Source organism: Podarcis erhardii (assembly GCF_964252035.2).
Source record: "Podarcis erhardii genome assembly, chromosome: 1".
Classification (NCBI taxonomy): Eukaryota; Metazoa; Chordata; class Lepidosauria; order Squamata; family Lacertidae; genus Podarcis; species Podarcis erhardii.
The window spans coordinates 135,158,687-135,181,273 of NC_138497.1; the positions used below are offsets into that span (position 1 = coordinate 135,158,687).

General features: G+C 42.7%; 1 protein-coding gene across 2 annotated transcripts in view; it reads left to right on the forward strand.

Annotated features, from left to right (window-relative positions):
• PCNT (pericentrin) overlaps positions 1–20,732 on the forward strand; it is a 93,233-nt gene extending 72,501 nt beyond the window's left edge. Inside the window, exons 30-41 of one of the 2 annotated variants that reach the window (XM_081879909.1) lie at positions 2,007–2,202; positions 3,675–3,897; positions 6,541–6,691; positions 8,203–8,898; positions 9,653–9,921; positions 11,066–11,165; positions 14,067–14,231; positions 16,388–16,623; positions 17,677–17,765; positions 18,950–19,091; positions 19,773–19,870; positions 20,554–20,732. In XM_081879909.1, coding sequence (XP_081736035.1) covers positions 2,007–2,202; positions 3,675–3,897; positions 6,541–6,691; positions 8,203–8,898; positions 9,653–9,921; positions 11,066–11,165; positions 14,067–14,231; positions 16,388–16,623; positions 17,677–17,765; positions 18,950–19,091; positions 19,773–19,870; positions 20,554–20,579 — 2,391 coding nt within the window. In that variant the 3' untranslated portion in view covers positions 20,580–20,732. Of the gene's footprint in view, positions 1–2,006; positions 2,203–3,674; positions 3,898–6,540; positions 6,692–8,202; positions 8,899–9,652; positions 9,922–11,065; positions 11,166–14,066; positions 14,232–16,387; positions 16,624–17,676; positions 17,803–18,949; positions 19,092–19,772; positions 19,871–20,553 lie in introns of those variants that run through there. The other variant, XR_014160971.1, reaches the window with a different exon arrangement.
• The last annotated feature ends 1,855 nt before the right edge of the window (positions 20,733–22,587 follow it).

Sequence of the window (22,587 nt, forward strand, 5' to 3'; positions counted from 1 at the left end):
CTGGCATACCAGATGGAGCTGGCAGACAGGTGTCGTGGACACAGAACTAACCTGCGCCTCCATGTAGAGATGTGAGTCCAAAATGACCCCCAGGCTGCGCACCTGGTCCTTTAAGGGCACAGTTCAGGACCAGGGAGTCCCCCACTCCTGCCTGCCCCCTGCCCCCCAGAAACAGTACTTCTGTCTTGTCAGGATTCAACTTCAATCCATTAACTGCCACCCATGATTTTGTGATCAGATGATCATATGTTACGAGGAATCCCTTTAAATCCAAGACACTCGTTCTAGCCCCCCCCCCCAGCTGAACGTGGGATTCCTGAAGAGAAACTCCCTAGTGCAGCTGACCCCAGCTGAGGAGGCTTGCAGAGATAGATCCCTGTGCTAAAAATCAGCTGGTTGTAAGGGCGTCAGTGCATCATGCAAAGGGTTTTGTGGCTGCTACTAATCAGTTCATCACCTTTTGGCCCGGCTGCAACTTTACCTGCCCCATACAGTGGTGCCCCACAAGATGAATGCCTCGCAAGACGAAAAACCCGCTAGACGAAAGGGTTTTCCGTTTTTCGAGGTGCTTCGCAAGACGAATTTCTCTATGGGCTTGCTTCGCAAGACGAAAACGTCTTGCGAGTCTTGCGATTTTTTTCGCTCCCCCCCCCCTTTTTCTAAGCCGCTAATAGCCACTTTGCCGCTAATAGCGCTAAGCCGCTAATAGGGTTGCTTCGCAAGACGAAAAAACCGCAAGACGAAGAGACTCGCGGAACAGATTATTTTCGTCTTGTGAGGCACCACTGTACTTAACATCATATATGTTATCAGGTGTAGGGCAGGTGGGCCTAGCTGGCTAATTTGACCACCAAAATGGGGAGACTTGGCAAGCTTAATTAGGCCCACAAGCCAGGGGTTCCCCATTCCTGAATCAAATCATTTCACCCAGCACTTTATCTGAAAAGGTTCTTAGAATAGCTTTCAAAACTGTTAGTCTCTGCCTTGAGGCAGACGAAAAGGCATGATACATAAAGAAAAGGGAAGGTGAGGAAGGAGGAAAAAAGCAAGCATCTGTTGTTGTTGTTGTTGTTGTTGTTGTTATTTAATGATTGATTTTATGTACCGCCCTATACCTGGAGGTCTCAGGGTGGTTCAGAGAAAATATCAACATAAAACCAAAATTTATAAAATAAAAATAAAAACAATCCAATAACCCCCCCTCAAAGAACCACATTTTAAAAGGGCATAAGATGTCGATCAGATCAACCAAAGGCCTGGTTAAAAAGGAATGTTTTTCCCTGGTGCCTAAATGTGTATAATGAAGGCGCCAGGTGCACTTCCCTGGGGAGAGCATTCCACAGATGAGGAGCCCCTGCAGAGAAGGGCCATTATTGTGTTGTCATCCTGCGGACTTCTCGTGGAAGTGGCACCTGAAAAAGGGCCCCAGAAGATGATTTCAGGGTCTTTCATATGGAAAGAGGCGGTCCTTGAGATATTGTGGTCCTGAGCCATTTAAGGCTTTATAGGTCAAAACCAGCACTTTGAATTGGGCCCGGAAACTAATTGACAGCCAGTGCAGTCAGACCAGGATCAGTGTAATATGCTCAAACCATCTTACTCTGAGGAGCAACCTGACCGCTGAATTCTGCTCTAGCTGAAGTTTTCGAACCGTTTTCAGAGGCAGCCCTATGTATAAGGCATTGCAATAATCTAACCTTGAGGTTACCAGAGCATAGACAACAGAAGTTAGACTATCCCTGTCCATATAGGGATGCAGCCGGGCCACCAGTTGAAACCGATGGAAGGCACTCCACGCCACCGAGGCCACCTGAGCCTCAAGTGACAGCAAAGGATCCAGTAGTTAGGCTATCCTTTTAAGCTACAATAACCAATTTCCAGCCTAATATAACAACCTAGGTTGGAAATTGGTTATGTAGCTTAAAGGATTGGATGTAAGAATTTACATCCTCAAAGAAACTGAAATAAGTTATTTAATATGTAACATGGACTTGTTTTCATTTCAGGAACAGCAGCAAAAGTTGGTTCTGGAGCATCTTCTTTCTTCAGATAGAAACAGCTTGCTTACTGAAATACAGGACCTTGAAGCAGAGTTGCGACTAATGCATCTTCAAAGCCAGGAGAAGCTGCAACAACTCCAAGAAACACTTATAAATACAGAGAATCATCAGAGTAAACAAGAACATCAACTTCGAAGGCAGGGTAGTACCTTATGGAAGTTTACAAAATGTTACTTACTTTTTACCATTCCTTCATTTGACTGCGAAACAGGATGCAAGGAGTTCTATCTTTAATCTTTATTTTGCAAACACTTTTATCATGTAATAATAGAATTGTAGAGGTGGAAGGGACCCTAAGGGTCATTTAGTCCAAGCAACTACAGTGCAGGAAACACAACAAAAGGATCCATGCCAGATAACCATCTAACCTCTGCTTAGAGATCTCTAAGGAAGAAGAGTTCACCACCTTCCGAGGGAGTCTGTTCCATGTTCAACAGCTCTAACTGCCAGAAAGTTCTTCCTGGTGTTTAGTTGGACTCTCCTTTCTTGTAACTTGAAGCCATGGGTTCAAGTCCTACCCTCTGGAGCAGAAGAAAATAAGTTTGCTCCATGTGACGGTCCTTGAGATATTTGAAGATGGCTATCATATCTTATCTCAGTTTCCTCTTCCTCCTCATTGTTGTTAAAATTTATATACCAACCTACATGTGAAAATCTCAGGGTAATTCACAAGATAAAAATACAGGATAGAAACACAAAATAAATACTTAATAGCACAACAATAATACCCGCCCCTGGCAAAAAAAACCTACAACATTTTAAAGGCCATAAAAGATTAATCAGCCTAAGGCCTGGGATAAGAGGAATGTTTTTGCATGGTGCCTAAAGGTGTATAATGAAGGCGCCAGAAAAACCTCCCTGGGGGAGAGCATTCCACAAACAAGGAGTCACGACAGAAAAGGCCTGTTCTCACGTTGCCACCTTTTGGACCTCTTGAGCAGTGCACTGAATCTGGTTTATTGAATTGGCCTTCTAAATTAAATGTGCCTTGGATAGGTGGAATCTGAAAGTAATGAATGGCAGCCTTTTTATAGCCTAATGTGAAGCAAGTATGGGAAAACAGAAAGTGAAGCAAAGTGTTGCCAACAAGTCCTTTCATCCAGAAATGTCACAATACATACTGCATTTGCCGTATTTTTCGCCCTATAGGACGCACTTTTTCCCCTCCCAAAAAGAAGGGGAAATGTGTGTGCGTCCTATGGGGCAAATGCAGGCTTTCACTGAAGCCTGGAGAGCAAGGGGGGTCGGTGCGCACCGACCCCTCTCGCTCTCCAGGCTTCGTGCAGCGCTCCGCTAGCCGTGGGAGAACCACGCGGCTCTCCCACGGCTAGCGGATAGCAGCCTGTTCTGGGGTCGGGGGAAGCTCAGGCTTCCCCCGCCCCAGCCCCGCACCTGGGGGGGAAATAATTTTTTTTTCTTTATTCCCCCTCCCAAAAAAAACCACCTAGGTGCGTCCTATGGGCCGGTGCATCCTATGGGGCAAAAAATACGGTATATGCCTTTAAAAATCCACTTCATTTGTCATTTTTTAAAGTTATATGGGGGGGATTACTTTAAGTTATTGGAATGGATTTAAATTTTTTAATTTTGTTGTAACTTTGTATTTGTTCTCAGTTGAATTACTAGAATACAAACTTCAGCAGGAGAAATCCATTGCAAGTGACTTGCAGGCTTCTCTAAAAAGTGAACAAGAGAAAGCCTCTGAGATGCATGAACTACTGAAACAGGAACACAGCGCAATATCGAACTTGAAATCAGATCTCTGTGAAAGCAAGCAAACAAATGAGAGGCTCCAAAAATCCCTACAGGACCTCCAGGAAGACATAGTTAAGTACAGGTAAGGACTTCCAAGGGCAGTTCAGTTTGCGTTTAGAACAATCTACAGCTACAATTTCCAAGTAAATGTCCTATTGTGAAGTTCTTCCTGCTCTCGGTTTGTATCATACTGGAGACATTCAGTTAAGTTCTGGGGTGCCTTTGTACCCCAATCCTCCTGTATTACAAAACGGTCCTCTTCTAACAACTTTTTGCATTTCAGTATTTGCCTAAATACTGTGGGTTAAACCACTGAGCCTCTTGGGCTTGCTGATCGGAAGGTCGGCGGTTCCAATCCCCGTAAAGGGGTAAGCTCCCATTGCTCGGTTCCAGCTCCTGCCAACTTAGCAGTTCAAAAGCACGTCAAAGTCCAAGTAGATAATAGGTACTGCTCCGGTGGGAAGGTAAATGGTGTTTCCGTGCGCTGCTCTGGTTTTGCCAGAAGCGGCTTAGTCATGCTGGCCACATGACCCAGAAAAACTGTCTGCGGACAAACATCGGCTCCCTTGGCCAGTAAAGCAAGATGAGCACCACAGCCCCAGAGTCGTTCGCGACTGGACTTAACTGTCAAGGGTTCTTTACCTTTACCTTTTACCTACCCACTACCTCTAGTTGTGATTTTTAATGATTGATTGTACTATACCAGTGTTTCCCAACCTTTTTTGGGCAAAGGCACACTTGTTTCATGAAAAAAATCTCGAGGCACACCACCATTAGAAAATGTTTAAAAAATTAACTCTGTGCCTATATTGACTATATATACAGTGGTGCCCCGAAAGACGAATGCCTCGCAAGACTGAAAACCCGCAAGACGAAAGGGTTTTCCGTTTTTTGAGGCACTTCGCAAGATGAATTTCCCTATGGGCTTGTTTCGCAAGAAGAAAGCCTATAGGGAAATCTCCAGGGACCTCTTTTAAATGCTGGCGGTGGGGAGCAAAGCCTCCCCCCCCCTCCGGCCTTCAGAAGAGGTCCAGGAAGGCCGGCGGGGGCCGAAAGGCTTTGCTCCCCACCGCCAGCATTTTAAAAGCAGTCCGGGATAGCAGGGAAGCGCTTCCCGCTATCCTGGACGGCTTTTGAAGGCAGGCGGGGGGAGCAAAGACTTTTGTTCCCCCGCCCGCCTTCAGAAGAGGTCCAGGACCTCTTCTGAAGGCTGGCGGGGGGTGAAAGTCTTTGCTCCCCCCTGCCTGCCTTCCCGGGAGAGCGGAGAAACGCAGCGTGTTTCTCCGCTGTCCCGGACAGCTTTTGAAGGCAGGCAGAGGGGAGCAAAGACTTTCGCCCCCCGCCCGCCTTCAGAAGAGGTCCAGGACCTCTTCTGAAGGCGGGCGGGGGGCAAAAGTCCTTGCTCCCCCCTGCCTGCCTTCCCGGGAGAGCGGAGAAAAGCAGCGTGTTTCTCCGCTGTCCTGGACGGCTTTTGAAGGCAGGCGGGGGGAGCAAAGACTTTCGCCCCCCGCCCGCCTTCAGAAGAGGTCCAGGACCTCTTCTGAAGGCTGGCGGGGGGCAAAAGTCTTTGCTCCCCCTGCCTGCCTTCCCGGGAGAGCGTAGAAACGCAGCACGTTTCTCCTCTGTCCCGGACGGCTTTTGAAGGGGGGGAGCAAAGACTTTCCGCTCTCCCGGGAAGGTAGGCACGGGGGAGCAAAGACCTTTGCCCCCCGCCCGCCTTCAGAAGAGGCCCTGGACCTCTTCTGAAGGCGGGCGGGGGGCGAAAGTCTTTGCTCCCCTCTGCCTGCCTTCAAAAGCTGTCCGGGACAGCGGAGAAACACGCTGCGTTTCTCCGCTCTCCCGGGAAGGCAGGCAGGGGGGAGCAAAGAGGTCCTGGACCTCTTCTGAAGGCGGGCGGGGGGCAAAAGTCTAATTCTAATTTCAATGAGTGTGCCCTCCCACGGCACACCAGGCAACGTCTCGCGGCACACTAGTGTGCCGCGGAACACCGGTTGGGAAACACTGTACTATACAATCAAAGAGCAACATAATTGTTGTCACAAATTTCTTATTCCAGTTCCCCTTTCCACATCTCCCTGGGGTTTCAACTGCAGTGTCCTTTCCTGATTTTTGTTTCTAGAACTCTAGTATAGGAAGTGTTTCAGCTTGAGAATTCACTGTTTATACCAACCTGTGCTGAAACGTTAAAAGTTAAGAAGTGTTGTTCCTGACATAATAAAAAGTGCTATGCGAAGTGTTTTATTCATTCATTTATTCATATTCCCACAAAAAAGCCTGCCCAAAGAGGCTCACAACAAAGAAACAGATGCATTGCAAACAATTTCATAATGATGTAGCAAAACAAAAATATAATAACATACAGAACACCACATTTGAATACTATAAATATAATAAGATTACTTGAACAACATGCAGCATCTAATAGGAAAAATAACAAGTGAGCGTCACAGCTTCACCTTAGTCCTAGAAACACCCTCCCATGATACTTGATTTTTTTTCTTCTTGCTCAGTTACTAAAGGCATTGGGTTGTGTCCAGGAGTTCATTTTACCTGGAGGAGATCCATTGAAATAAATGGGTGTGGTTAACCTTAGGTCTATTAATTTTAGTGGATTATTCTGATTAGAACTAAATTGGATACAGCTGCATGTCTGCTAAAAAACCAGAAAGATGCAGGTTAGCTTTTTTAAAAAAATAATAATACATAGAACTTTTGTATGTTGCAGTTCTGCACTGGAAAATAAGGAGAAAGATATGACAGCTGTTCTTCAAGACTTCCAAAATGAACAAGTTAAAGAAAAAGAACTACAGCACATGTTAGATGAACAACAACATCAGCACAAGTTAAAAGAGGAAGAGAAGTCAAAAGCAATAGAGGTAAAGTCTTGTGGGGAAATCATAGCCTTTTTTGCTACTCAAGCTTATGTATTCTGTTTTACCATGCCTCTAAATCCTGCTTTCAGGAAACCATAAGTAAGACTTTATTTAATTTTTGTTTGTTTTAAAAAATGCAGCAGGGAAGGCCTTTTAATAAAGGAATGTATTCTATATCAGGGGTGGGAACCTTTTGCTTCCAGGATTGACCTCACAAGTCAAATATGACAGGTGGGTAATCCCAGACACCTGTCATTCATAGAAGGTCATACTGATTTGCATATCTCAGCCCTCCGCCTTTAAACTCCAGTGTTGGAGGTTGAAAAAGGGAGGGCAGGGATCTTTGCAAAGGGTTTAAGATAGCCTCCAGAGGACTGTCTTATAGCCCTTCGGAAAAGTGGTCTTTGAAGCAGCTTTCTCCCTGCTTCTGCTTAAACTTCGGGCTGAGTAAAGGAGTTCCTTCCCCCCGCCTGATCACTCAGATGTTTAAAGGAGAAGACTGTTTTTGCAAAGAACTTGCCCTTTGATGCAGCTCTGCTTCTCCTTTAAGTAAGGCAGCAGCGAGAGTCCTTCACCCCACCTGCTTGAAGGAAAAGTACACAAGGGGGCAGAATTAAACCTTGTCCTTCCACTGCCTCACCAGTAACATTGGTTGATAAGTGGGTGGCAGTCATGGCTAGTAACATTTTAACTTTGTAGAGCTGCAATGGGGGGCTGCAATTTTTAATTTTGCTGTTTTATCATAATAGGACTTGTACAAAACCTTTTTTTTGTGTGCCACAGTACATGTGCAGAGAGTGCCACTGTCTCTACACACACACACATTTTTTTTTCTCTGCACTTGTATGGATAGAGAAAGAGCTTCTGTGTAATAGGGTCCATGTATGATTTTCAAACAAGATTGACCACATGCCTCTTACTTAGAAAGTAAGCCATACCGCACAACATAAGTTTTTGAATTAGGGTATTGATTATACCTACACACCTATTGCCAAAAACTGAACAAACACACAAAAATGTTTCAAATGTGAAGAAAACTTGCTTCCAATTGCATGCAATTTTCCTCTCCCAAAATACCAATTTAACTTTTAATAATCCAAAACATATTTTTCTCTAAATTAAAAGTATTCCAACTGATGGACAACAAATGATGGCCAGGGCACAACAGAACATGCATATTTGCAGTGCATGGCTCATTCCTGAAAATGTGAGGTACCATGCTATTTTGTGAATGCCAAGAAGAATTGTCTATGATTCACGGCCTGGCCCTGGAGTTGATATATACACATTATTTAAAAGGTTATGGGTGACCTGCTGTGTTTGAGGCATCAAGCTCCATCCTAGACAAATATGTGAATTGTTGCTGGTCAAATTACCAATAATTTAGTTAGAATTAGCAAGTTATGGGCTTCTGGATCAGAATCTGCTTTTTAATTTTAATTTACAAACTGGAATTCCTCTCAGACATTGAAAGTCTTGTGTAATTGTAGTGATTTTTCCCTTCTTCTGTACAGGAGTTGCAAGCTGCCTTGGAACTACAGTGCATTCAAAACAACCAACTATCTGTGGCTTTAGAGCATGAACAGTCAGCAAACAGTAATCTCCGTAAAGAACTTGAGATTGAACATTCTCGCTGTGAAGCTTTATTGTCCCAATATAAAAATAAACTCTTGGAACTGCAGAAAAGTGAAGATGTTGAGAAGAATCGCAGTTTAGAACTTTTAAGTGCTTTGAAACATGAACGTGTTTTGACAGAACAGCTGAGCATGAGAATAAATGAATGTGGGTCTTGTAAGCATAACTATTCATTGCAGGAACTGAAAGCTCAGTTGTACGAAGAGAGGTCCCATGCCAGGAATCTTTTAGCCATAATTGAGAAGACGCGGCAGCAAGTACTTGATTCAAAGAAGCAAATGGGTGAAATGCAGATGCCCTCTGAACAGCCTCCGAAAGAACAAGAGCTCCACACCACTTTACAGGCTGCACAGGCTGCTGCTCTGCAAAGTCAAAAAGAGGACATTATCCATGCCTTGAAGATACAGACAGAGAAAGATATACAAATGAGAAAGAAATGGGATCAGTTGCAGTCCATTTTCAGATTGCTGAGGGAGCAGGAAAGAGGGATAGAACAAAGAAGAAGAGAAATAAAGCAGGAACAACAAACAGAATTTGGCAAACTGAAGGAACTACAGGAAGCTGGAGAAAGTCTGGTAAGAACATGTGGTTTCTTTTTACTTTTTTCAGCCCTGGCTTGCAAAAATTCAGAGGCCTTTTTACTTATTTATAGCCATGGATTTGTTACCTCAATAATCTGCCCTATGAATACAATAAAAACATCACCACAAAGATTATTTTTTATTTTTTATTTTTACCAGTATGCTTTCCTAATTTGGATTATTCACACTGGGTGTTTTTGGAGAAAGTGGCACCTTACTCAGCTTTGCATATCAATAATAAGTCTACTCATCCCAGGATAAATGAGGGGCAACTCAGGGCCACACTGGTTCTACCAGGATGCCTTCCCCCTTTTCAGATTATTTTAGCCTTTTATACTTTGAATGGATAAATGAGAGAACCTGACATGAGGGTTCAGGTGAGTTAAGGAATTATTTAATAGTAAAGAGACATAGAAAAGTGTGTTTCAGAGAACCAGTAGCGGCCCACAGGGAAGGATAGCACTGTGGACCTTGCCTCCTGACACTACCACATATCGGGGGGACAAGAAGAGTGGTGTGGGTGCCCTGGCAAAGCTAACCCAGTACCACCCTTCCCACCAACCACTTCTGCAAATAACATTCCTCTCCCCCCCCCCCGCCCACTTCATCTTGTTAGCAATGGATCTCATGGCATGGAAGAGCTTAGATACTAACTTCTTCCTACAGCTTGTGAATTATTTCCTGTGTGCATTGCAAAGTGCTACTTTATTTTTATATATTGCAAATAGCTATGCTTCTGTTCCCATAGCATGAGTTGGAATTGCAACGTTGGCAGAACACTAGAAGAACAAAGGATTTGCAACAGATTCTAGAACACTTGGAGAAACAGGAAAGATACCTTAATTGTCATAAAAATCAAGATGAACTTCCTCCATGTCCTTCAAAAAATCAATACACCCACTTTACAGCAGATACAGTAATGCTCCATGTGGAGCAGCAGAAATTAGAAAACATCAGAGAACAGCTGCTCATTGCTGCAGGTTATCTTTCTGAGTTCATATACAAAACTACAGAGCGGTGAGTATTTTACAAGGATCTTAATTGAAACCAATTTTTTATTTTTCGTGTTTGAAATACCTATCAAAACTGAGGGACCACCACAGCTATGAGTCCTGGTTTCCGTAATTTGTTACTAATGTCTTATCCAGTCCTAGTAATTGGACATTTTCTCTGCACCAACTAGAAACATTAGTTTCCTTGGATAAAATCCTAAAACTATTACATGTCAACAAGATTCTTGACCCTAAGGCCCAATTCATATGTAATGCATCTAAAACAGGCTTCCTCAATCTCGCCCCCCCCCCAGATGTTTTGAGACTACAATTCCCATCATCCCTGACCACTGGTCCTGCTAGCTAGGTATCATGGGTGTTGTAGGCCAAAAACATCTGGAGGGCTGAGGTTGAGGAAGCCTGACCTGAACTATTATTACATTAAAAAAAATACACTTTTCTGCTTTACCTTCAGTAAGGAATATGAATACACTCACACACACATACATACATGTACACGTGCTCGTACCTGCACACGATGCAAAGCAGCTCAAAGTTTGCACCTGCTGGTGCTGATGTAGCACTAAACAATGGTCTGAATCAGGCCTGAATGTGGCAGTTCATGACCCTTTCAGGCCCCAGCTTACCATATATGCTCAGTCTACATGAACGTGGAAGGTAAGGTGTGCCTGAAAAAACTGATGCCTTCATTACTTTCATAAAAACACATTAGTACAGTGGTACCTCGCAAGATGAATGCCGCGCTAGACGAAAAATGCGCAAGATGAAAGGGTTTTTCGTTTTTTGAGTTGCTTCGCAAGACGAATTTCCCTATGGGCTTGCTTCGCAAGACAAAAACGTCTTGCGGGTTTGCTTCCTTTTTCTTAAAGCCGTTAATACCCAGGAAATCTGCGCTCCGCAAGACGAAAAAATCGCAAGACGAAGCAACTCGCGGAACGAATTAATTTCGTCTTGCGAGGCACCACTGTACTTTTTTACTGGTGAAATGTTATTCCTTATACAGTTGGTGAATTACTTCTGTTTTCTATGCTGTCTTAATGTCAAATGGTTCAGGTTTCATATGTACGGAGACAGATCTGTTCCATGGGACAGCAACGGAGTCTACAATTACTTGGATTATTTCTTTTTTTCTACCCTTTATTTAACAGAACAGTTAACTGGCCTCCTTCAAATGATGAAGCAGTTGCAGCCTTGTTGCATATAGTTGAGGAACTTAAAGCAGAGTTACTGGCCTCCTCCAAATCTCCAGTAAGAGGGTTCATTTTATTTTATTTTGATAAGCCATTGTTCATACTTCAGTTAATGCTTATAAGCAATTTTTTTTAAAAAGAAAAAAAAGGCGGGTAACCCATTTCACCTTTTGAGGGGGTTGAAGGAAGAGTTCATCCTAAATATCTGGGAGCTATTTTCCTGGCAGACAAGAGCTAGTAGCAGCCATGCTTGGTCCTAGCTGCTCTAGCAACTCAAGAAGGAAAGCTCTATGATTCTTTTGACTGCTCCTCCTCATTTTCCTGTCAGCATCTCTCTAGTTTTGTCTTCCAGCCAGCTCAAGCAGATGTCCTTGTTCCTTTTCTTTGTGCTTGCTTTTTGAGCTATCTTTAACTTTCTCTTCTCTTTATACCTTTTTACTTCAGTTTAGCTGTATTCCTCTTTTTGCTTCCCCCAAATCTCTCTCTTTACTCATCCACTTTCCCAAAAAGAAATCTCTGGGCCCCATAATTAAAGCAAAGAAACTAGCGACTCCTCACAAGAAGAGCCAATGGATTTCATGTAGGGCAGCAAAGGCCACAGCCAAAGAAAACAACCACAGAATCAACTCTGTTACAATGGGCACATCCCCAGGTGGAAACAACATTGAGTGAGCCAACAGGTCGTCTTCAAACAAAAGTGGTTTGTGTTTTAGAGCCATAGGGGAGAGGGAATGCCTCAAAAGAAACCGTATTCCTCCTTTCTTACCATCATACAGGAAGGTCTTTCAGAAGTGGAGGGAATTACTAAATTAGTGGCTGCCAGAGCCCTCAGCAGACCACATGATGCTCTTAATGCTCCCCTAGAAAGACTGCACTTTTATGCACCAGTTGAAAATTTCAGGTGGCTTTCATCCACCTTGGTGGCTCTGGATCCAGTTATCAATTCAAGTAACCCCAGGCATCAAATCCAGTAAACAGTGCTCAATCCTCAAGAAAAAACAAAAGTCGAGACCCTGTAAGAGACACTCTCCTTCTCCTCCGTCTCTTTGCCGTCAGAATCATGACCCACATACCAAAGCCAAAAAGGTACACAGAAAACATGAAAACAATCAAAGGCCAGATTTCCAGACCTCTCCTCAAATCAAACTCTGCCTAGAGTCCCTGGCATGTGGGGCCTTATCTGCTCCTCAGACTTCATTCAAGGAGAGCCTTCCATTTTTTAATCTGATCCAAGTGGGGAGCTGAAGAAGGAAAATGCACAATGGAGCAGTACATCAGACCAGGATATGGGGGTCGAGGTCCCTGAACTTCATTTTGTAAAAAGAATTTACCTGCCCCCCGCCCCCCGCAAGGCTGCAAGACTTCCGGCTCGTCGCCACAGATGATGGCTGACATTCCATCATCTCCGTTTCGCACAGGCAATTAGAGGCTGAGATGGGAGTAATCGGCCTCCCAAATTCCTCCAGGGGTGGAGGAAACAGTCTCATCCGCAGTCGCCCAACACCTGGCCGCAAATCTGCAGGGAATAAGGGGCTGGGGGGCATTGGATGGAAAGCCCCCGTGTGATTCTGGCACTCTCCGAAGCTGTCTCCGCGAGTGACATTTCTTAAGATGAAAAATTGGATTTAAATAATGGACATACTTTGAGTGAAGAGGGGGGATTTTTTCTGCTAATTAATTCAGCCTCTGAAGATTTAGAAGACTCGATTGGAAAAGGGGACTTATCAGCTGAGATGCTGGTTTGACGGAACTGAAAAGGGGGGTGAGCCTTTATTTACTTTCCTTCGATATTTGCCTATGTGATTACATTTGGCGAAACCCCTCTGGAAGGGACGACTGCTGGACTTATGAAAGCAAGTGAGACTAAAAATTTTGCATTTGTTGATATAATAAGGTTTTAATAACTCTGATAATTACTAACTGTGTGGAAATAACGGGGGGGGGGGGAGGAAAATCAAGGCTTTCAACTCCTGGTTTCCTGGAAGAAGATCAAAAGAGACATCTCATTAACAACTGGGGAAATGCCAAAGAACTTTGGATATCTGCTTGGGAAGTTTCTGACGAAGTATTAATTTAACAAGGAGCCAGGAGTGAAACCGAAAGTAGACTGACCAGCTAGCTGAATCAAATTATTTTGGCGGGGCAGGGGGGAGAGACCTCTAACATTTTACTCTTAGATAATTGTACTTCCAGTTTACTTGGTAACTCCCCTCCTCGGGAAAAGCTAATGTTTGAATAGCAGCTGGTTAAGGAAAAATACTGGGCAGAAGCCATGATTTGATTTTATCTGGACTGTGTGTCGATATGGCAGCTCCCTGCAGTGGAAGGCTTCTGGACTGATTCAGCAGAAACACTAGTTTGTGACAAGAGGATGTGAGTTTACAGAGGGGAATCTTGGATTACAGATTTGGACTATAAAGAAGAAGAGTAAGACATAAAATCCACACAGAAACATTTTATTTGGACTTAAACTCACTTGCAGAATGAACGCAGAGGCTGTTGAAAATAATGAAAGATTAACATCAGAATGTATTAAGGGAATTATTGTAATATTTTGAAATGCAGCAGAACTATGAGAGGATTAAGATTCCCTCCAATCTCGAAGCATGGAAAGTCAGCTAAAAAATAATAATAATTTATAATTAGGCATAACATTGGAATTTGTTTGATTATTGGATAATTTGTATAATTTGGAATATATAATTTGGTTTCATTGGTGGGGGGGGGGGGAGACTTTCCCCAGGTCGGCAACAGACAGCCTAAGATACATGGGTAACACACAGTTTTCCAGAGACATCCTTCTTGCTCACTGAAGTGGTCTACCCCATCCCTCTTCCCTAGTCACAAGGGAAAGCACACAACCCGTATCAGGCCATCATATTTAAATGTTGCTGAATTTCATTGCCTATATTGTATTGAATTTTGAAGTTTTGAACCAGTCTTTAAATGTCATGCTTAGATCAAACCTACATGTGTTATTAACTCCATGCAAGAATCGGAAGGGACTGCTTATCAGGAGAAGATACCGATTTTGCACAATGGCTTGCGAACAACAGAGCATGAAGAAACAAAAACTAATTTTGTGGCAGAAAACAAGTCAGCAATGCCATCTTCCAATCTGAAGGTAAAAATTTCTCTGCATATGCTCTCTTTCTTTGAGCTGTTCTCATGCATATCAGCAGTAACATACGAAGCCAAATTTAGCTGGCAATAGGAAGGGTGGGTAGGTGGGTATAGTGCTCAGAGCAGGGGTTAAGGGAATCTTGTGTTGAAAATCTTGAACTCCCAAAATGAGTATTTATTTATGAATAAATGTATAGATTACAACATTTAAATCAATATAAAACATAAGATGTTAAAAATATCTTTTATTAGGAAACCAGAAGCATTTCTTCTGGGTTTAATCACAAACGATATTCCTAGCAACAAAAAGAAAATATTTCTGTATGCGACAACAGCTGCCAGGATGCTTATAGCAAAAAATTGGAAAGGGGGGGGGGAGAGAAATCCCATCAGTAAAAGAATGGCAAATTAAACTTTGTGAATATATAGATTTGGCAAGATTAACGGCAGTCTTAAGGGGACAGTCAGAACAAAAATTAATAAAAGAATGGGATTGTGTTAAAGAATACATGAAAAAACATTGTTCTGGAGTAAAAATATCGGTATGTAATGAGTGAAGTTCTGCAGGGTCAAAGAAATGGTTGTAATAGGTATAAAGCTAGAAGCAATATAAATATAACACAACAATTAAGAAAATTGAAAATTTGAAGTCCCAAAACAGTGGAAGGAAGTCAAAGTCTATGTCTGTTTTGTTATGTATTGTGAATGTTATGGTTATAGTTTTTCTTTTTTTTCTTCTTTTTTCCCTTTTTGGTTTTATATGTATAATTTATGTTGTAATTTAATTTATTTTATTGAAAAATAAAAGCATAAAACATAAGCAACATAAATCAGTCATAATAATAGTCATAAAGATACTTCAGTATGTCACAGCCAGCCATATATAAGACTAAAAACTCCTGCCTATTGAGCCCCCTCATTAAAAACCATCCTCAGCCAGTCTCAGTGCCACTGAAGGGGAGGTTTTTGATCATATAACTCCAGAGAGGATGATCCCTACCTATGGGGCCCTTCCGAAAACTGTGCCCTCTCTTTCTGAAGGGCACACAAGCAGGGCCTCCATTGCACAGTCCTATGACCAGCTTCTATGAGGGAAGGGGCCCAAACAATTAAAGGCTTTAAAGTTATTGGTAGCACTTTGAGTTGGCCTAGAAGCCAGTGCAACAGATGCAGAATAGGTGTAATGTAGACTGAGCATTTAGCCACCGTCATCACCTAGGCTGCTGCATTCTTCATCTGCTGAAGCTTCTAAAGGAGATTCCGACTCAACATCAGGAAGAACTTTCTGATGGTAAGAGCTGTTCAACAGTGGGACGGTCTCCCTCAGAAGTTGGTAGACTCCTTCCTTGGAGGTTTCTCAGCAGAGGTTGGATGGCCATCTGTCATGGATGCTTCAGTTGAGGTTCCCTTGGGTCCCTTCCAACTCTGCAATTCTTTGATTCTATGAAGTAGTTTACAAAGGCAGACCCACACAGAATGCATTGCAATAGCGCACTCTGGATATGATAAGGTCATGAATTACTGCAGAGATTTGTTATGCACAGATAGGATTGCAGCTGGTGAATCACCCCAAACTGATAAAACCCCAAATCTTCCCAAACTGAGAAATGGCAAACTTGAGGTAGAATCACCTGTTTTACCAAAAAACTGAGTTCTGGCTGATCAGACCAGAGTGAGGATTGTGTAAAGTGGCATCCAAGAAGCACAGCAAAGGAAAAGTTTAAAAGTGGGCCCTCTTAAAACCTCAAGACAACCAAGAAACGACTAAATAGCAAGTGTTGAAGCACTCAAGGGGGAAGAGGAACCAGTAATGAATTAGGCTGCAATCATTCATTCATACTCACACACGACCTGTAAACATTTAACTGCTAAGAGCACATAGTCCAGAGCTTTCCAAACTTTTCATGTTGGTGGCACGTTTTTTAGACATGCATCATTTTGCGACACAGTAATTCAGTTTTCCTAGCAAACTGGAGGTAAAACCAACGCCTTTCCAGTCCTGGGAGGAGAGCGGGGAGCGTTTGTGCGACACACCATTTGGAAAGCTCTCAGCCATAGACAAATGGATTGCAGGGAAATATTATTGAGGTAGGTGCTTTTAGTAATTGGTTTCTAAATTTTCTGTAAGCTCAATGTTTTTCTCTCTTTAAAATTTAGATGCAGAAGTTATACAGGAAGTATTTGAGAGCTGAGAGCTTTAGGAAAGCTCTGGTTTATCAGAAAAAATATCTTCTGCTGCTTCTGGGTGGATTCCAAGAATGCGAGCAAGCAACCCTGTCCCTCATAGCACGCATGGGCATCTATCCTTCTCCTGATCTGACCGTCTCTGAATTACGGAGCCGTTCCTTTACAAAGTTTAGGTCTGCCATTAGAGTGGTGATTGCAATATCAAGGTAACCAAATACTTTTCTTCAAATATCACAAAATTGTTCCCTATTTCTACGTTTCACTACATGTTATCATCTATTTTTTCTTTTTAAAGAGGAATAAAAAGTCCCCACTGAAACAAAAGAATTTAAATCCTCACTCAGTTGGCAAGCCATGTGCCCTAACGGAAGTGAAGATGGCATACCTGAAGCAACCAGGGGCATCTGCCAGTCAAAGTGCCTTGTGAAGTGTTTTTATTGAATGGGGGGTGTATGGGTAGGGAAAGAAGAAAATAAGGTTTTTTCAGTTTGATTTTTTAAAGACTTTATCCCAGATTTTCCAGGGTTTATTCCCCAGGGCCTTCACATTTGTTACCTGCTAGCCACTTTGGCCTGGCAGTGGGCACTTGCTGAGGTGTGTGGAAAGAACAAAAGAAATCAACCCGTTTTCTCAGCTGTTTCATGCCCACTAGCCATGTAGAGCTGGCAGTGGGCACTGAACCAGGGCTGGACTTTGGTAACCTTTGGTAGTACAGCACCCTGATCGAGGCCAAAATGAATCTTCTAAATGATGGATCTTCTCCATTTTGTGCCCCTTTGGCTCAGCCTTCTAAATCCACCCGCACTGCCCTAAATTCCTTGATGATGTAATGGCTTTTTTAGAAAGAAAGAAAGAAAGAAAGAAAGAAAGAAAGAAAGAAAGAAAGAAAGTGCTAGAGATCATCCCTGTTGCTGAGCAGAGGGACTTTACTGACTTGGTGGTGGGTGATGGGCATTCCAGTAAGGTGTATATGACAGGGGATGTATGTTACTTGCTTGCTTGTTTGGCAAACTTGATATGCTGCTTGATAGTTAACAAAATTCTGCATGTGTGGCCTGTGAAATGTAGAAATGCCCTTGGATTTGAGGGGGTGGAGATGTATGTGGTGTGTGTGTGAGAGGGGGACGTGTGGCCACCTTATATGTTTTTCCTGGAATTTTCACAGTAAGTGTGGTGGGCAGCATTTGTACAGTTTTGTGAGATCTTGCAAGTACTATGGAAACTATTTTGCACACTGATTCATGTCTTTTTGCCTCAAGGTTAAAGTTTCTGGTGAAGAAATGGCACAAAGTTGGCAGGAAAGAGATGCCGTCGGAATCTGTTTCTCCTAACGTTAGACACAATTCATGTGAGAACTCCAGAAGAATCCTGTGGATTGATTACAAGTTATTATTAGTATATATCTCTTTGTGCAGAAGTGAACAAACTAAACTCCTATCATAACTGTGCATACTTGTGTTCCTCTTATTTCTGAGTAACCTATTATGCCAGTTACAGATAGGTAGCCGTGTTGGTCTGCCATAGTCAAAACAAAACAAATTCCTTCCAGTAGCACCTTAAAGACCAACTAAGTCAGTTCTTGGTATGAGCTTTCGTGTGCATGCACACTTCTTCAGATACACTGAAACAGAAGTCTCCAGACCCTTCTATATAGTGAGAAGGTGGGGAGGGGTATTACTCAGAAGGGTGGTGGGAATGGGTGATTGGCAGATAGCTGTGATGAGCCTGTTGACGACTCTTAACGACTGCAATAGGTCTTACAGGAAAAAGCAAGGGGTGAGAAGGTGAAAAATGGCTTTGTCATGTATAATGAGATAAGAATCCAAGGTCTTTGTTCAGACTGCTGCTGAATTACAACTTATCACCAAACTTAAAACCATGGAGAAACCTGGTCTGAACAAAGACCTTGGATTCTTATCTCATTATACATGACAAAGCCATTTTTCACCTTCTCACCCCTTGCTTTTTCCTGTAAGACCTATTGCAGTCGTTAAGAGTCGTCAACAGGCTCATCACAGCTATCTGCCAATCACCCATTCCCACCACCCTTCTGAGTAATACCCCTCCCCACCTTCTCACTATATAGAAGGGTCTGGAGACTTCTGTTTCAGTGTATCTGAAGAAGTGTGCATGCACACGAAAGCTCATACCAAGAACTGACTTAGTTGGTCTATTATGCCACATATCTTTCGAAAAGTATAGCTGCTTCCCTCTTGTGAAAGCAGCCACACAAACTAAGGGGAATCTCTCGATCCTGGATATATGGATAGTGATGCGGAAAGCAGGAGGTGGGAAGCCATAGGGAATGCTCAGGACTTGAGTTTGTTCTTGTAGCAGCTCATAGTTAATAGGCTTTTAAATGTTTGACTGTCTGCTGCAGTACTGATGCATGGCTTATACAGTAAAAGTTTTTGCTTTAGGCTATATCTTACTTTTTAAAATGCACACATTGCTTCCTTCCTGCATTATAGAATTGTTTTCATTGACCATAGGTTCAGGTCTAAATGAATCACTGTATACTCTTCAATCTAGGTACCAGGGCTAGAATCGAGGTGCTAAAGCAGCAGGAGGTGTTCCCAGGTGATGGAACTCAGGAAGCGAGACACAGCAGCAGGAGCTATCTCTTGAGTCTTGGGAACTCCTCACCTAAACCACCACAACAGCTTCATAACAGGTTGGTGTAGAGTTTATTTCAAATGTGGGTGTCATCCACACTCTACTTTTTTCTAACTAATGTACCATTCTGAATCATTCTATAAATAAAAACGGCATTTAAAGCTTGAATGATCTATGACAGAAGCAGGGAATTTGCCGTCCTCCAACTGTTGTAGCATGGCTGACGGTTAGAAATGATGGGGGTTGTGATCCAACAGCACCTGGAAGACCACAAGGGGCCAATCCAAAGCTGTGAATATACTGCTCAGCTCCCTTTTATAATTAGAGTTGTACCTATCCACAAAACTGAAATACTTCTTTTCTGTTTTTTGGTGGCATGTGCATTGCAAATAGCATTTAATACCTGCACTTCTTCCAATTATTGCTACACTTCATGGTTTAAAAAAATCTAGGCTGTTGGTCAGACAAGGAAGTTTAAACTGAATATAGCTGCAATTGCTTTTTAGCATGAAAACCAGGATCTCCTTAAACAGGTTCCAAACTTCATAGGAAAGCTGGAAAGCAGCTGGCACACACACCCCCGGGCTTCACATGGAGGGGGGGTGATAGTCTGGGTCTCCCAAGTCTGTTGGTACTATGTTTTGCCCTTCGTGGTTATGTCAGTGTGTTTGGCTACTTTATGTACTGAGAATTTTGTGTATGGGGAGGCTTAATTATTTTTATATTTATGCCATTACAGCACTTCTTCAGCTTCATCTAAAGATCCTGAACATTCATTAACTGAATATATTGCTCACCTGGAGGCCATTCAGCAGAGACTGGGAATTATTATGCCAGGTAAGGTAGTTTTAATGAATTATGAGGCATGCATTTGCCTTTCAGTCTTAAATCATGCCCAGCAACCCACATAGAGACAAAGAGCCATTTTTTGTTGCCATGTCAAAATAATAAACAGAGATGGCCCAAAATACTTTCAAACAGGAAATGAAAATGTATAACTTTAAAAAAAGAGAGGCTGAAATACTACACACTTATTTGGGAGTAAACCAACCTAAGCTCAGTAAACCTTACTTCAGAGTTAAATGTGCATCATATTGCATTGCACGTGTCCACAGCGCTAGCTCAAAACATTGCTGCCTGAGACAAAGGATCAAGTAATGTCTCACCATTCTTTTCTTTTTTAATGGATTAGCTGTTCAATGCTATAAACACAACAGCATCTTCCACTGTACCTGAGGCCAGCAGGCTAGTTTGGGGCAGATCAAACGCCTCTGCCTTCCAGCACTTCCACTGCCCCCTGTTCTGAAGCAGCTGCCTCACTCCCTATTGAGAGGGCTGCCTCTGCTTGTATAACTTGCTCTTGTATAGTTTTATATTTATATTTTAGATTCTTTAAACTTAGCTGAGAGGGAGGAAGGAGCGAAGTGTCCACGGCTTCAGCAGCTCTTACCAGCACCATAGCTTAGTTTAATTATGATTTAAAGTGGTGTTCAAATTAACTTGAATTTGTGTTAATTTAGGACAATCTCGACAAGAGAAACTTTGAAAGTGTTGAGATCACATCTTTGACATGAACTACAGAAACTTTCAGCTATTGCTTTCTTCTCCAGTGAACACCTTGCGCAAGCAACACGTCTGCATGTACAGAATCTGTCAACACTTTTGTTCAGTTGAATAAAAGTGCCTGTGTTTGCTGTAATTTTGCATCATGTTTTTATACAAAGTATTTTTTTATAAATTTTACTGCACTTTGGGTCTTTCAGGAGAAAGTAATAATGCTTCATGGTTTTTTATTTGGATTTATTAGGAAGTTGACAACTGAATGTGCCATGCTGTGTTATTATTAAGATAAGTGCCATAATGTCTCTGTCTATGCTTCTTTTTACTAAAATTCTAAAATAATTCAGTTGGATTTCTCACAAACCATTATTAAAAAAAACCTTCTAAATCCTTACTTACTATTGTGTTTGTGTTTCTTTCATCTTTCTAATTTCAGTGTATTATATGTGAAACTGCATATAATCTTAGAATTGTAGAGTTGGAAGGGACTCTGAGAGTCATCTAGTATGTTCCACTAGCAGAATCTCTCCCGATGTTGAAGTCACTGTAAACTTTTCCAATCAAGAACCATCTTATCTGATTAACAGATTTGAGATGCATCCATTTCGTTTGTTGCCCTTTTGAGAAACCGCAGTGCCTTCCATGGTATTAACTGATATAGCTGGAAGCTTGGAGTGCCCTTCCACCCCCTGCACTGCTCTTTCAGTAAATCAAACTCTCTGGTGTTTCCAGTCTGCCTGGTGCCAGGGCAGGGATGCCTTGCAGTAATATATAGATTGCAGCCAGTAATTAGCCATGCATGGCAATGTAACAGACAGCCTCTAAGCATACTCAGAGTGCCTTGGCAAAAGAAAATATTTGTGAGGCCATGAAGTTTTCTGGATAGTACAAGGGAAGGAAACCTCTGGACATGCACACAGGGTTGTGTCCCAATGACAGTCCTACTCAGAGTAGACCTACTGAAATTAATAGGCATGGTGAACAGGAGCATTAATTGGGTCTACTCTGAGTAGACATTAGTTGGGTACAACCCAGAATGCCTCCCCCCCCCCTCGCTGAGGAGAAATGAAGTTGCCTACATGGTACAAGGGAAGGAAAGCCCTTGACATGCACAGAGTGCAATATAACTGCCGGTGCTACTGGACTTAAGTATATCAGTTTTTTGTCTTTCGTGATTTGCTGAGAGAGCCTCGCGGTGTGGTCGTGGGCCTTCTATCATGGAAGAGGATTCCTCTTGGGAGACCTTTGCCATTATTGAGCATCCTGAGCCTGTGGGGCCATGCTGGCTGGCCTTCCCTGCGGGGAGTCTGCTGCCACCTTGGAATAAAAAACGAAGAAGTTTTGACATTTGAAGTGTCCTGCTTCTTCTGACCCTGAAGGTTTGAAGACAAGAAACATAAGGACAAGACAAGATTCCTACCCAAGCTCACACTGCCTGCATTGGACCAGTACTGGCAGTACTCGTGTACTGTGCACAACTCCTCTCACACCTTTGATGACAATCATGGGAAAGTTCTCTTTCTCCTTGCCCATCTATGGATTTGGTATCACTGGCACTTATCCTTGAACCCAGAGCTCCAGATGTTTGATCAGTGCTGGACAAGGATATTATTGACCTCACCTCAGAGGTCCTTTATCGAAGGCCTGGAGTGGATACCATTTGCCCCCCAATCAGACCATCTAGTCTCCCAAGCACAGCTCGTCAAGGGGCTTAAGGGCATCAGTGATGTCTAGAGGTTCTTCACAATGGTTATCTGACAAGAGAGAAGGACATAGAGATTTCTCCCAAGGTCAGGAGTCCCAGTCTCAACCTTGTGAAGTTGTCATTGGGACCAGAGATCCCCACCATATACAAGGTGAGAATACTTTTTTAGGAGTCTATTCTTGTAAAAAAAAGGACCTGCCAGCAAAATGGCCAAGGAACTGAATCCTAACCCTAACCCTAACTCTGCATATGAGGAGAGGATACAATGTTTGGCTGTTTAGCTTATTTT